The sequence below is a fragment of the Trachypithecus francoisi genome, unplaced genomic scaffold (assembly GCF_009764315.1).
Source record: "Trachypithecus francoisi isolate TF-2019V2 unplaced genomic scaffold, Tfra_2.0 Lachesis_group2, whole genome shotgun sequence".
NCBI lineage: Eukaryota > Metazoa > Chordata > Mammalia > Primates > Cercopithecidae > Trachypithecus > Trachypithecus francoisi.
The window spans coordinates 97,114,890-97,129,610 of NW_022681465.1; the positions used below are offsets into that span (position 1 = coordinate 97,114,890).

General features: G+C 35.9%; 1 protein-coding gene across 2 annotated transcripts in view; it reads right to left on the bottom strand.

Annotated features, from left to right (window-relative positions):
• Positions 1–14,721, bottom strand: part of ADAMTS6 (ADAM metallopeptidase with thrombospondin type 1 motif 6) — a 346,891-nt gene that overhangs the window by 152,817 nt on the left and 179,353 nt on the right. For both annotated transcript variants that reach the window (XM_033179691.1, XM_033179690.1), the window contains one exon: positions 966–1,112. In XM_033179691.1, the coding sequence (XP_033035582.1) occupies positions 966–1,112 (147 nt within the window). The remainder of the gene's footprint in view (positions 1–965; positions 1,113–14,721) is intronic.

Here is a 14,721-nt window from a genome sequence, read left to right on the forward strand (position 1 = left end):
TACAGGCTTGAGCCACCGCGCCCGGCCTACCTTACTTTTTCACAGAGTATTTAATTTATCTTCCCCAAGGAAAAAAAAATGGCACAAAACAGTTAAAAATCATGGTAAAGCAATACAGCACTGAAATCTTGATATTATTTAAAATAATATTTACCATTTAAAGAATGCCTGTTATGTATTTTATATACATTATGGCATGACACATAATTACATATATAACACCTGATGACATAAACAGTATGACTTAACTTCATTTAACAACTTAGGACACTGAAGATTAGAAAAGTTAAGGAACACGCACTTAGAAGTGAGACCCAAGTCTATCAGTTTCCAAAGTACAATCCTCAAGCCCTATGCAAGTGAGATGTGGAAGAACATCTGATTTCCTTAACATGCTTATACCTGAGCTAATTTGTATTCTTCACATTTCAATAACCAGACTCTTGGAATATACATTAAAGGACCAAAAAGTTCTCAAACTGCAGAAAAATGGATCGCTTAATACATTTTCAAAAACAAATATTTTTCTCAGAGTGTTCATTTCCTTGGTGTTTGGTTATTTTTTGTTGTTGTTTGTTACTATTAGATACTTTGGCTCTCCTATAGAACTCAGTTTTTTTACGAACAAAATAAAATATGTAATCACTGAACATAAGTTTGGCCTATGTACTATTAAATCATGCAAATCTGAATGCTTTCTGAAATTGTCTCCCATTTATTAAACAATTGTAACACTCACACCATCAGTCCCACTTATATCCTTGCTCCACTTCCTCTATTCTATAAATTCTATATGAAGAAAAAAATTGCCACAATGATATATTAAAGTATTTAAGAAATAGTTGAAACATCAGTAGGCCCTATAAAAGTTACTCATTATGCAAAGTTGAAAGCACTACATATTAGGCTTCTACCAGTGGCTTACTTCTGGAGCAATTTATCATCACTCTCCAGAGATTACTTACTCTAGAAAGCTGGTGATGTAGTCTCGACTGCACGCAGACCAGGAAAAAGGATTGGTATTTGCAGTAATGTGAGCTGCCATAAGTTTTGCTGCTTCATGACCTTTCGTCCCACAAGAATTTCCAATTCCATCATGGTTCATACCAAAACTGTTTTAATGAGTAAGAAACATAGAAAACATAAATTAAAAAAAAAAAAAAAAACCAACACATCCCTTATTTCCTTGTTTGGCCATTTCTTAGCCTTATCAACATATGCCTTCCATCAGGATAGGCCAGATCCTCTAAATAAATTTAGGATTAAAATTAAAGAGACTAAGGAATAAAGAATACTTCAGTGATACAATACATGTCTAAATCTCTTTAAATGTAGTCACATACTCTCACCTGTTATCACACATTTCAATTTCTCTTTGAGCCGAATATATTACATATCAATTCTTACTTTATAAATTAGAAAACAGATTTAGCAAAGGTAAACAACCTGCTAAAGGTCACACAGTTTGTCAGTGTTGGAATTGTTAGCAGAACCTACCTTTTAATATGCTAGTGTTCATCCTACCTCACTATGCTGAATCCAAAAGAGAATTATAAGAAGATAGCTATGATCAGTTGAGTTTTAGGTTATAGGCCAAATACAGAAGTCCTTTTTCCTAATAATATTAATAAAAGATAATGTAACACACATATAATTTGTAGTCATTTGTATGTGTGTTTCAAAACACCTTTTGAAAACCATAGATATATTTAAGGATTATGGTTTTTCTTTATTGTGGCCTCCTTCACTTTAAAAATATTTTCTTTGTCATTTTTTTCCTGTGTTATATAGCCATGCTTAGTGCTAACACTGTGATCTAAAAACACATTTTTACAATAAAAATGTTTTTCTGAAAAGGATATACCCACTACATACCCTATATGTGTGTGTGTGTATTTATACAATGTATGTGTAATACAGATTACATATACATTTTAACCTTTCTTCACAAGTAATGAGAAGTTTAGGTTGAATATTACTAAGAAAATAAATTTATGTGTCTGTTATGACATATATTCTAATATGTGCACCATGATATGTGTCCAAGAAAATGTCACTAGAGTATAACATAGATGAGGATAGTTGCTGGAGAAAAAATCTGGAAAGGTAGTTGGAAAGAGTTAAGTACAAGATAATTAATAAAGGTAAATATTAATATCAGTCCTCTTGGCAGCATAGAAACAGGGAAGATTTGTAAGTAAGAGCAACTGAAGATTTCTGAGTCAGGGAATATGGAATTGATCTGTCTATTAGACAAGTAATTATAGTAACTCCATGGTGGAGATACTGAAGTAGGAAGAGAATGGAGCCAGGGGAGTAGTCAGAAGATCATTACCAACTGAGAACTGATGTTGATCCGAACAAGGGTGCCAGATAAACAGGTAGAATTAGGTTTGAGACGTGCTTAGGAAGCAGAATGAATTGACTTTCATAAGTACAACATAAAAAGAGTTATAATGAAGACATATAATATGTCCGCATAGGCCAGGCCTGGTGGCTCACACCTGTAATCCCAGCACTTTGTGGGGCTGAGGCGGGAGGATCACCTGAGGTCAGGAGCTCGAGACCAGTTTAGCTAACATGGTGAAACCCTCTACTAAAGATACAGAAAAAATTAGCTGGGGGTGGTGGTGCACACCTGTAGTTCCAGCTACTCAGGAGGTTGAGACATGAGAATCACTTGAACTCAGAAGGCAGAGGTTGCAATGAGCCGAGATCATACCACTATACTATAGCCAGGGTGACAGAGCAAGGCTCTGCCTCAAAAAAAAAAAAAAAAAAAAATATATATATATATATATATATATTTAATATTATATATATTTTTTCCTCCCAGCCCCATATATGTGCATACACACATATTAGGAAGAGCTAGTAATTCAGGTGGAGGAACAAAAATAAGCAAAGAAAGAGAAGTGTATGACATTATCCAGAGCCCTAAATTAAAACATCAAATAACCTTCCAAGAACACCAATATTTAGTATTCTAGGCCGACCTCAACACAGTGGAGTAAGCTCTGTGAACGGTCTTCAAGGAATATGAAGGTGAAGTTTCAAGTGTGTTGAATCAGACGTACATTCTGTCAAAATAAAACTATGGATTTACATAAAGACCTCAGTAGTGTAAATGTGTAATGTTCCTTATTTCTCTGAAAGGTTGACGCTACTGTGTTAATAACAGTATGATTCTTTTCAAGTAATGATAGCTTTAAAAATACTATTTCTCTTAGCGGCAATTTTATACGTATCCCTGTTTCATGTTAACATAGGTATGTAGACAGGCTCAGTTGGCTTTAAGAGCATCAATTTCGAGATTCTTGACTCCTTATGCACTCTTTTATAAAAAAAAATCAAGCTCCTACTTTCAAAATCCTATCTTCTGTCTTACAAAGAAAGGCATATCTTTCACCTATCTAAATTTTATTTTATTTTATTATTTTTTAAATTTTTTTATTATTATACATTAAGTTCTAGGGTACATGTGCATAATGTGCAGGTTTGTTACATATGTATACTTGTGCCATGTTGGTGTGTTGCACCCATCAACTCGTCAGCACCCATCAATTCATCACTATAATTTTATAATAGTGCATTGCCTTGGAGTATAAAAACATGGTGTCAAGAAAAGAGGCAACTGAACATTTGTGTCAATGTTAAGAGAATAACTTTTGATGATTGATTTTAATTAAACCATATCCGGTAGTTTCCAATTCCTCACTTTTATCAGGTTTGCAGGAGCACATAATCAAATAACCAGCTGATCAATGGTTAAAACTATTCTTTGATGATAGATTCCCGTGGTTATATTTTGACAAATAATTCAAAAGGAATTCAAAGAGTTGAGTGATATTTCTATAATAAACTCCTTTTATCCCTATCTACTTCTTATGTGGGCAAATTTTCTCAGCATTCACATCTATAGAAATTGAATTGATGCTGAAATCCTGCCTCGTTATAGCACTACATACATAAATGCAATAACTGAAAAAATATATCCAATTAACAACATCTTCTAATAAAAACTTTACTTATGTATTTAATTATTTATCAAAATTTGTAATATGTATATGTTCTTCCAAACAATCACTGAAACTAATAATTATTGTAATGTAATGAACATCAAATCCAGAAGAAAATTTTATTTTCTTTCTGATCATAGAAACAAATTAATAAATGTTAATATACATGTTTTTGCTGTAGAGATATATAATACAGTGTATAATTTTAAAATACTCAAGCATAAAATATATTTTAAAATATATTAGGATATATTAAAATATACATTAAGATAAAGTTCTAAAGGGGAATAAGCACATTGAATTAAAAGGGGAAAATGATGTAAATTTTGACTATAGAACTTGTTGATGTATTTTTTAAATGCATAATGATAGTTACCTAATTGCTATGGCATTTAGATTAAACTGCATATATTTAAGAGAGGGATATATCAATTCTATTTTTAAATAACAATATTTGCAACACTGGAAATTCTATCCTTTGCAATTACTTAGACATAAAAGGAAAAACTTTAGACATCAACTGAAAAATACACAATAAGGTATATGATTTTAAAAAATCCTTTCAGATGTATATAAGCCAACAGATTTTAAAACCAATGAACTCAAGTACTGAAGGAGAAAATCCTGAGTTTTATTTCTATTAACAATCTTTATAGTTTAGCTGTTAGCTGTAGATAGTTGTCTCAAGGATTTAGGTTTTAGTCATCTAAGAGAATATATACTTCCGCAACCTATATTTCAAACATAAGAAATCCCAGAAATGATCTGGCAATGTCAAATAGTTCACTTACAGTGACACAAAGTACAATGTAAGTTTACAACTGACATTCACGACATCAGCTTCAAAAGATCCCTTTAATAGGATGTTCAGGCTGTAGTATAAAATATATTTCTTTTTTGGCAGATGTATATTGTGGAATACTAAGCAGAAGTTAGAAGCAACAAACAAGATAGATGTCTACACATTAATATGAGTGGATCTTTTTTAGCGCGACGGGGCCAGGGTCTAGCTCTGTCACCCGGGCTGGAGTGCAGTGGCACAATCATGGCTCACTGCAGCCTCGACCTCCTGTGCTCAAGCAATCCTCCCACTTCATTCTCCCAAGTCGCTGGGACCACAGGTGTGCAACACCAAACCTGGCAAATTTTTCATAAAAATGGGGTCTCACTATGTTACCAAGGCTGATCTCAAACTCTGGGCTCAAGTGATCCTCCCATCTTGGCCTCCCAAAGTGCTGGAATTGCAGGCATGAGCCCCCACATCTGGCCTATATGAGTGGATCTTAAAAAGAGTAAAAATTATAGTTAAGAAAGGGAACAAGATCTGTAGCGCTACACCATATAAGTAAACAAAAGTTACATACACAATCTTGAATAACAAAAAAGTCTGAAGAATTATTCCAGATTAAATACTCAAAAGATAACAAGTAAAGGCAATGGAAACTGGATTAGGGAGAAAAAAATGCTACAGAAAACAAACATTGCTGGGGACAATAAATGAAACTGGAGTATGAACTGTATACTAGATAATAGTAGTGTATCAATATCAAACTTTCTAATTTTACCATTGTATGACAGCTATATAAGAGAATATCCTTTGTTCTTAGGAAATATATGCTAAAATGTTTAGGAAAAAAGGATATAATGTCTACAACTTACTCTCAAAGAGATCAGAAAAATATTTGTGGACATATAAATAGAGAAAGATAAAACAAGTGTTATAAAATCTTTACTATTTTTGAATCTGGGTGACAAACACATGGTAAATCTTTCCACTATAGTAATATTTCTGTAAATATGAAATCATTTCAGACGTAAAAAATAAAAAGTAAACACACCACAAAACAACCTGCAATATTTTATGAGGATACATAGGGATTCAAATATACATATCAAATTTATCTGAGTAACTGTCTATGAGAAGGGATAAGTGGGACTATAGAAATATAAAAACTAACACAGGCATTAAACAAGAAGGGTCCCTGCTTGAACTGATACAGATACTGATGCTGTACCTTGAACTAAGTATAGATAAATAATAGAGAGAAGAAAAACTAACTCAACTCTCTGTTGTTGAGTTTCAAAAATAATAATTTAAAAAAAGAAGAACAAAAACAAGAACAAAGGAGTGTTTGGCAAACCTCAGGCCCACCCCAATAGATGAATAGTGGTAACAAGGGAATATCTCCATTGCCAGTTTTATGTGTTTAGTAAACATTTCAGATTACATCGAGTTAATGATTCTCATTTGTGGAGGGTTTTAGGAACACACACACAGAGATAGAGAAAAAGAGTCACAGGGACACATACACACACACGCACACATATGCACACACAGAGACAGATACATATTGGGAGAGATAGTCATCCTTGGGCCTTTTGTGATCCTCCACATCTTGTTGCATGTGCCTGATCACTTGTTGTTACACTCAGGCCATTTGTCAGGGTAATTTTGAGAGATGAGGTTAACATCTCTCCTCTTGGACAAAGAACAGGTTAACTTAATACTTGCTATAAAAGTGGTAGATTCCTTAAGCTCCATGTTTCTCAGTTGCAATGCAAACTCACTGCGTGTGCAGCATTTATATGGGCCATATGGTGTCACCCTTGTGGAATTTGGGGCCAAGGGGAACCAATGTAAATATGTTGATGCTTATGATGCTTGCTGTACTGTAATAACATCTTTTGCCTCTGACCCAGAAATATCATGTAGCCAGCATTCATGCAGCAGTAATGGGTAACACAGAATATTAAGAAGACATGAACTCAAGGATTGTGACTTAATAAAACTAATACATTTGCTGCTTCATCAAGGACACTCTTAAGTGAAAATGGCGTGGGTTTTATTGTGAATGCATAGGAGTTACAAACACACTGAATACTAGTATGGCTGTCTTGATTCATGCTAAAGTGTCAGCATTTATTCCCACAATAGCTTTTACACAGTCAGTGCAAATATCAATATAGTTTTTTTTTTTTTTTAAGGCAAATGAAGTCTTAATATTGTGAAACTAGTTTTGATCTGAAAATGCCTCAGAGATCCCAGGGATCACTGCTCTAGTATAGATGTGCAAAATAAATTGTTGGGTCATAAATTGCGTAAAATTTCAAATTTACTAGACAATGCCAAACAGCTTTTCAAAGTGATTGCACCAATTTACATTCTCACCTGTAGTGTGTAAGAATCCTAGTTGCACCATATCTTCACCAATATTTAGTATTTTCAGATTTCTTAATTTATGCCAAACCTGGTAGGTATAATTTGCCTTTCTCTGAATATTAATTAGGTTGAACATCTTTTTATATGCTTATTGACCCCTTGGATGCCTTCTTTTGTAAAGTGTTCAAGTACTTTGCATATTTTCTATTGGGGTATTTGATTTTATTAATTTGTAGTTCTTTATATATTCTTGAAACTGGACTGTGTCAGTTAAATGTGTTTAACTGTAACACAGTAGCAAACACCTTTTCCTCCACTGTGCCGTTTGTTTTATGGTATCTTTTGATTAAACTCTTAATTTTAATGTGGTTCAACTGGTTAATCACATGTTTCATGTTCTTTATATCTTGTTTAAAAAAATTCTTCTTTACCCTAAGGTCATGGGGATTTACTTTCATATTATCTTCTGAAATCTTTAATAGTTTGATTTCCACATTTAAGTATTGCTGGATCCTATGTTAAAAGTATGCTTAGTTTTGTAAGAAACTGCCAAAGTGTCTTCCAAAGTGGCTGTTAATAATAAATTTTTAAGCCTATGTGTACAGCTTGACACTGAATTCCATTTTTACTAGTTATCCCACTGAGCAAAAAGTATGTTTTATATTTCATTTTATTCATTGTACCTAGCATATAAACAGTCTAACAATTGGTGATGAAGGCTTAGAGGTTTAGTGAAGTGAACTGAATCTCAGTGGAGGTCGATATTTCATTTGGATAAACTGAGGAGACTCATGAGGTTAAAATGCAGACCTAATAAACAGTCTCTTGTAAAACGTGGGATCCAAAGGATCTGCCATGAGTTCCATTTTCACTGTGATGAACTTTGCCCTTTTTTCTGCCCATTTGTTCCTGCAATTACCACACTGGAGTCATACAATTCACATATACAGCAAGGCTCCACTCTGCTCATGGGATCAGGGACCAATTGCATTCATTGTTAGAGAGAATTTAAAGAGATAGAGGCCATTAACTTTGTAGAGCAGCATTAAAATATGGCATATTTTTGGTCCAGTTCTATTCTAGTTTTCCAGTGAATTCTAGTAGTTAGGCTCTGGTCCTGTTTCTTGTGAACAAGACACTATTTTATACCCCAGTCTGAGAAACTAAATCACTTGTCTCGTTCCCCTGCTCCTGAGACTCTTGAGATCTTGGCCAGTACTTCATTTCTCTTTAAGCAAGGATCCCATCTGACTTTGGGGTATTAAAGTCGCAGTCTCCCTTGTTCTCCAACCTCTGGGACATACACTTACAGCAATCCACAGGACTTCCATGACGTTGACAATTTCCTGACTGAATCTTTATCTAAGCTCTGATGCCAGACTAAACTAGTAAAGTTCTCATAATGTGAATTGGATATAATGTGCTTAATTCATTAGTTAACATAATTTGCTTTAACTAGACCTGTGTTGGTTATACAGTAGGGGGTATTGGGAACTAGACCAACTTCGAAGAAAAAAATAAAAAGCCTATGTTTGTAGCATAGGAACACATGGTTGCTTTAGTCTAGGTACTTCATTGGAGTGTTATTTGGTTATGTGTGCTTCTGTTAAGAACTGCTGGTGCCTATGCATTGTGCTCCATGTAAAAACGCCAGGTCAAGGCAAAAGGAATAGAGAAGACAGTGTTAGTGGAGCGTGGCTTAAAAGGAAAAACTAATGCAATTATATGTGTTTTGTTAGGTTTGATTGAAGCCTTTAATAGTTGAATTTCTGCAGGAAAACTAACTATAACATTGTGAACTGGAAACTCTGGGTGGTAATCAATTTTTTCATATCCAAGTAATACTTTTAAACATAATTTTAAATAACATAGGATCTTAAGAATTGCAGTTATCGCACTATAGGGAAAAAAAAAGACATTCTATTCATTAGGCCTTGTCTCATCACCTGTCCTATCCAAAGGTTTCTCTCTTCTCTGGAGCATAACTCTTCCTGGATGGCCCTACCTAGGTTCTTGCATTACCTCACATAAGAACGGGTCTTCATTCAGTGCATGAGAAAACACTTAGGAATCATGTAAATTTCCTGCAAACACATCATCAAGGCTGAATGAATAAGCAGCTTAACTAAAATTCTATTAGTTTTTAAAACAGAAACTGACACTAAGATTCCAAAACTATTATAGGAAAGTAAAGAGTCAGAAAAGGCCAAACTCATTTTGAAGAAGGAGGGGAGAGCTTCAATACCTATTATAAAACTATGGTAATTTGTCGGGTGTGGTGGCTCAAGCCTGTAATCCCAGCACTTTGGGAGGCCGAGACAGGCGGATCACGAGGTCAGGAGATCGAGACCAGCCTGGCTAACATGGTGAAACCCTGTCTCTACTAAAAAAATACAAAAAACTAGCCAGGCGAGGTGGCGGGCGCCTGTAGTCCCAGCTACTTGGGAGGCTGAGGCAGGAGAATGGCGTAGACCTGGGAGGCGGAGCTTGCAGTTAGCTGAGATCCAGCCACTGCACTCCAGCCTGGGCGACAAAGTGAGACTCCGCCTCAAAAAAAAAAAAAAAAAACTATGGTAATTAAAGCAATATGATATTGGCAACCTTTTAAAGGAACAACAATAAAAGCCCCAAAACAGCAATGGGACAATATTAATATTTGTTAAATGTGAATGGTGGACACATGAATGTGTGATATAACAGTTGTCCCTATCCTTTTTGGCACCAGGGACCAGTTTCATGGGAAGACAACTTTTCCACAGACCAGGGTGGGGTTGGGGGTGGTGGTGGTTTCAGGGTGATTCAAGCACATTGCATTTATTGTGCACTTTATTTCTATTGTTATTACTTTGTAATATACAACAAAATAATTACACAACTCACCACAATGTAGAATCAGTAGGAGCTCTGAGCTTGTCTTCCTGCATTTACACAGTCCCATCTGGGGGTGATGGGAGACAGTGACAGATCATCAGGCATTAGATTCTCCAAAAGAGCGGGCAATCAAGAACCCTCACATAAGAAGTTCACAGAAGGGTTCTCGCTCCTATAAGAATGTAATCCTTGTTGATCTGACAGGAGGTGGAGCTCAGGCAGTAATGTGGGCAATGTGGGGTGGCGGGGGGGGGGCGGGGGCGGCTATAAATACAAATGAAGCTTCCCTTGCTTACCCACAGCTGACTTCCTGCTGTGTGGCCCGGTTCCTAATAGGCCACAGTTGGGGACCCCTGTTATAATACACACACATACACACAGAATATTTTAAAATAAAGTTTCTATATAGTTAAATATACATACCTGAATATACACAGAATACTCTGTTCTACAATTTGGCAATTGATTTCTCCTCTCAGATTAACTACACAAGACAGCAGACTCAGCTTTGTAAATTGATTTCATTCTCAAGTTTTGAAGCTCATTCTTGGAACCCTGAAAAAATTTACTCTAAATATAATGGTATAGCTGGGTGTTGTGACTCATGCCTGTAATCCCAGCACTCTGGGAAGCTGAGGTGGGAGGATCACTTGAGCCCAGGAATTCCAGACTAGCCTGGGCAACTGATATGGTTTGGATCTGTGTCCCTGCCCAGATTTCATATCAAATTGTAATCCCCAGTGTTGGAGGTAGGACATGGTGGGAGGTGATTGGATCATGGAGGCGGTTTGGCACCAACCCCCTTGGTACTGTCTTTGCAACAGTGAGTGAGTTCTTGTGAGGTCTGGTCTTTTAAAAGTGTGTGGCACCTCCTCCCTCTCTCTCTTGCTCCTGCTCCGCCATGTGAGATACCTCACTCCCCCTTTGCCTTCCTCCATGGTTGTAAGTTCCTGGAGGCCTCCCCAGAAGCCAAGCAGATGCCAGCATCATGCTTTCTGCACAGCCTGAAGAACCGTGAGCCAATTAAGTTTCTTTCATTTAGAAATTACCCAGTCTTAGGTATTTCTTTACAGCAATGCAAGAGTGGATGAACATAGCAACAAAGTGAGACCCTGTCTCTACAAAAAATAGAAAAGTTAGCCAGGTGTGGTAGCACATGCCTATGGTCCCACCTACATGGGAGGCTGAGGCAGAAGGATCACCTGAGCCCAGGAGGTTGAGGCTGCAGTGAGCTGTGTTCATGCCACTGCACTCTAGCCTGAGTGATAGAATGAACCCTGTCTCAAAAACAATTAAATTAAACTGAATTAAAATAATGGGATAAATTGTTATTGTATGTCTGAGAATGGCTCAAATAAGCCTATTTAACATATTTTGCAGACTAAATCAGTGTCTGTGAAATGAGGAATAGTATATGACAATACTGTTGGCATTAGCAATGTAGCAGAATGAAATATATTTTAAAGTTTCCTATAGAACTAGTGGTATTTAAAGAAAAGCAGATTTAACAAGGAAAAGGTGCATGAAAATGACTGAAGAAGTTCTAAAGGGGACTTTTAAGTATTCCAAAAAGTTCTACAGGTAAATGACTCTGATTCTATTTTATGTTCAAATTTAAAATTGTGTATTGTTATTTTTCTTCATAACACTACACATCTCTAGCCTAGTAATTTTACGTTTTGGCTCATGAATGCAAGTGGGTTAGAGGAAGATGCTCTCGAAGTAACTGATCAAGAGTTGGAGAAAGAAAAAGAGAAAAGTGAAAAAAAAAGATGTCCTTCCAGGATAAGACTTTTGTTTTCATCATCACCATATCCACAATGCACAGTATCCATTGTAACCATCTCCGTAAATCTCTGGAATTAGGTGCTCAGTAAATCTCTGAATCCAAATAAATTGTGCATCAATTAGAGACTATCTGCTGACTAACTGTAAACCATGAGAGGCAGAATTTTGGAAGCATCATATGTGTACATACCTTCCTTAATGGTGGATAATGTAATAAAATATATAATACTATATAATAAGTAATAAAAGGGTAAAAGTGTGAGTTTTTGGTCAAAACAAGTGGCATCTCAGTCAGAGACAAAGTGGTTACTATACAGAGACTGACAGAAATTGTGCCATAAAGGTTATTCATTAAATTAAGCTTCTGTAACTCAGCATCTATCAGTCTTTTGACATACATGCTTTTCTGAAATATTTTAAATATTAAAGCAGATCATTTTCTATGCAAATGATATTTTTCTTTGAAATGTCATTTAACAAAACAAAATTTCCTTATATAGGGTAAAAGCATACTATTATAAATGACAGAATTTATCATGTCTTTTCATTTTTTAAGATATATGAGGCAGCCCATTTGTGATTATATTTTGTGTCATTTCCTCCTACATTATATGACCCCCCCCTTAACAGTGTGAAAATAATATAATGCATTTTGTACCACAAAAATAATAGCTTGGGCCGGGCGCAGTGGCTCAAGCCTGTAATCCCAGCACTTTGGGAGGCCTAGACGGGCGGATCACGAGGTCAGCAGATCGAGACCATCCTGGCTAACACCGTGAAACCCCGTCTTTACTAAAAAATACAAAAAACTAGCCGGGCGACGTGGCGGGCGCCTGTAGTCCCAGCTACTGGGGAGGCTGAGGCAGGAGAATGGCGTAAACCCGGGAGGCGGAGCTTGCAGTGAGCTGAGATCCGGCCACTGCACTCCAGCCTGGGTGACAGAGCAAGACTCCGTCTCAAAATAAATAAATAAATAAATAAATAAATAATAATAATAGCTTACTCTTGATTTAGGTACACAATTCTTATTGGTTCTGTTGGGAGATTTGTAAGAATGGAAAGAGCAAACATAGCGTACTGAGTATAAATTTAATTTGCATTTAGTCTGGAGATTCTTTTAAAAATCATAACAGATGTTTTCAAACCAAACAGAAGATCTATATAGCGAAGGAAAATCTTAAAATGCCTCGTTAAATTTTTCTGTCTAAGCAATCTTAATTTTTAAACTGAAGATAATCGTGTTGCTAATGTATCAACATCATTGTTTTTGTTAGATAATCATGGTACTTTAAACTCTGTCAAGCATTTTGTTAAACAATCACTAGTATATAGAACATGTACTTCTACAGTCTGCCTCCAAAGGAAAAAATAAATAGATGATCAGTCAGTTCTTCAAAGAGATAACACACATAAAATTACCAGATTAAAGAACAGTTTCCTAATGCTTTTTAACATGATTGATTTTTTCTTTAAGAAGCAACTTTTTTAAATGATGAGATAATGATAGTCTAAATTGTGCCAACTGTAAAAATCTCAAAGTTAAGCTTGCCCATTGCAGAAAAAAAAAAGGGAATAAAAAGACATTCTAAATTTAGAATGATTTTCCATTAGAGAACTGTTCTAATACATAACTGAGCTCGGCTATGAATCACTTGTTATAGTAAAGAAAAGACAGAATTTAGGTGATGTACTCAGTCAGAACCTTCTATACCCACATCTGGCAAACATTTTTAGATTTAGTATTTACCCAATAGGATAATTATTACAATTTGCTCATGTGTTTTCTAAAACAGAGCTTGAACGTTAATTCTACTTTTGAAATTTATATGCAATCTACTTTAAAAAGTGAATTCAAGATACTGAACTTAGGTAAGAAAATATTTAATAAGGGTGGTGCCTAGCAGAATCCAGGACCTAGACTGTCCCCATACCATATACAATAATGATTACATTTAGTATAAGCATTTCTGAGTTGAAGGTTAGGTTTCCAACAGTCAAAGAAAGTATCATAACATATTTATATTTTTTCTACTACTACTTTACACATTTTTCTTTTCATGTCACTGTAAAGATGCCAGTTACCAGAGGAAGCTAGCTATTAGAACTATACTAACATGTTGGGGTGTATGTATGCATATGTGTGGGTATATAATAGTCATTGCAGGCCGGGCGCGGTGGCTCAAGCCTGTAATCCCAGCACTTTGGGAGGCCGAGACGGGCGGATCACAAGGTCAGGAGATCGAGACCATCCTGGCTAACACGGTGAAACCCCGTCTCTACTAAAAAATATAAAAAACTAGCCGGGCGAGGTGGTGGGTGCCTGTAGTCCCAGCTACTCGGGAGGCTGAGGCAGGAGAATGGCGTGAACCCGGGAGGTGGAGCTTGCAGTGAGCTGAGATCCGGCCACTGCACTCTAGCCTGGGCGACAGAGCGAGACTCCGTCTCAAAAAAAAAAAAAAAAAAAAAATAGTCATTGCAAAGATAGGGAGGGTAGCTGGAACAAGGAAACTTTGGCCATTGTAGTCTTCCTTAGTACTATGAGAAAAATGTTGCTGAATTAGTTAATGATAGCTAAAATTCTTACCAGGCAATTCGGACAATGGTGTCTGCCTACAAATTAACTTTATTTTTCCAGCAAAATGAAGAAAATCTCCCATCAAAGTTCCAAAATTTGATAGTGACAAAATCTATTTCAGTAGTTTTATTATTTCTGCAGCACACACACACACACACACACACACACACAGTTTATTCTGAAATTCCAGATACTTAATGCAGTAATCAGCAGACTGGACTTACCTATTTTTTGGCATTAGTCCACACCATGGCAAAAGTCTAATTATTGAAATAATTTAATTGTTAGACTTTATTTTAATAACTTTT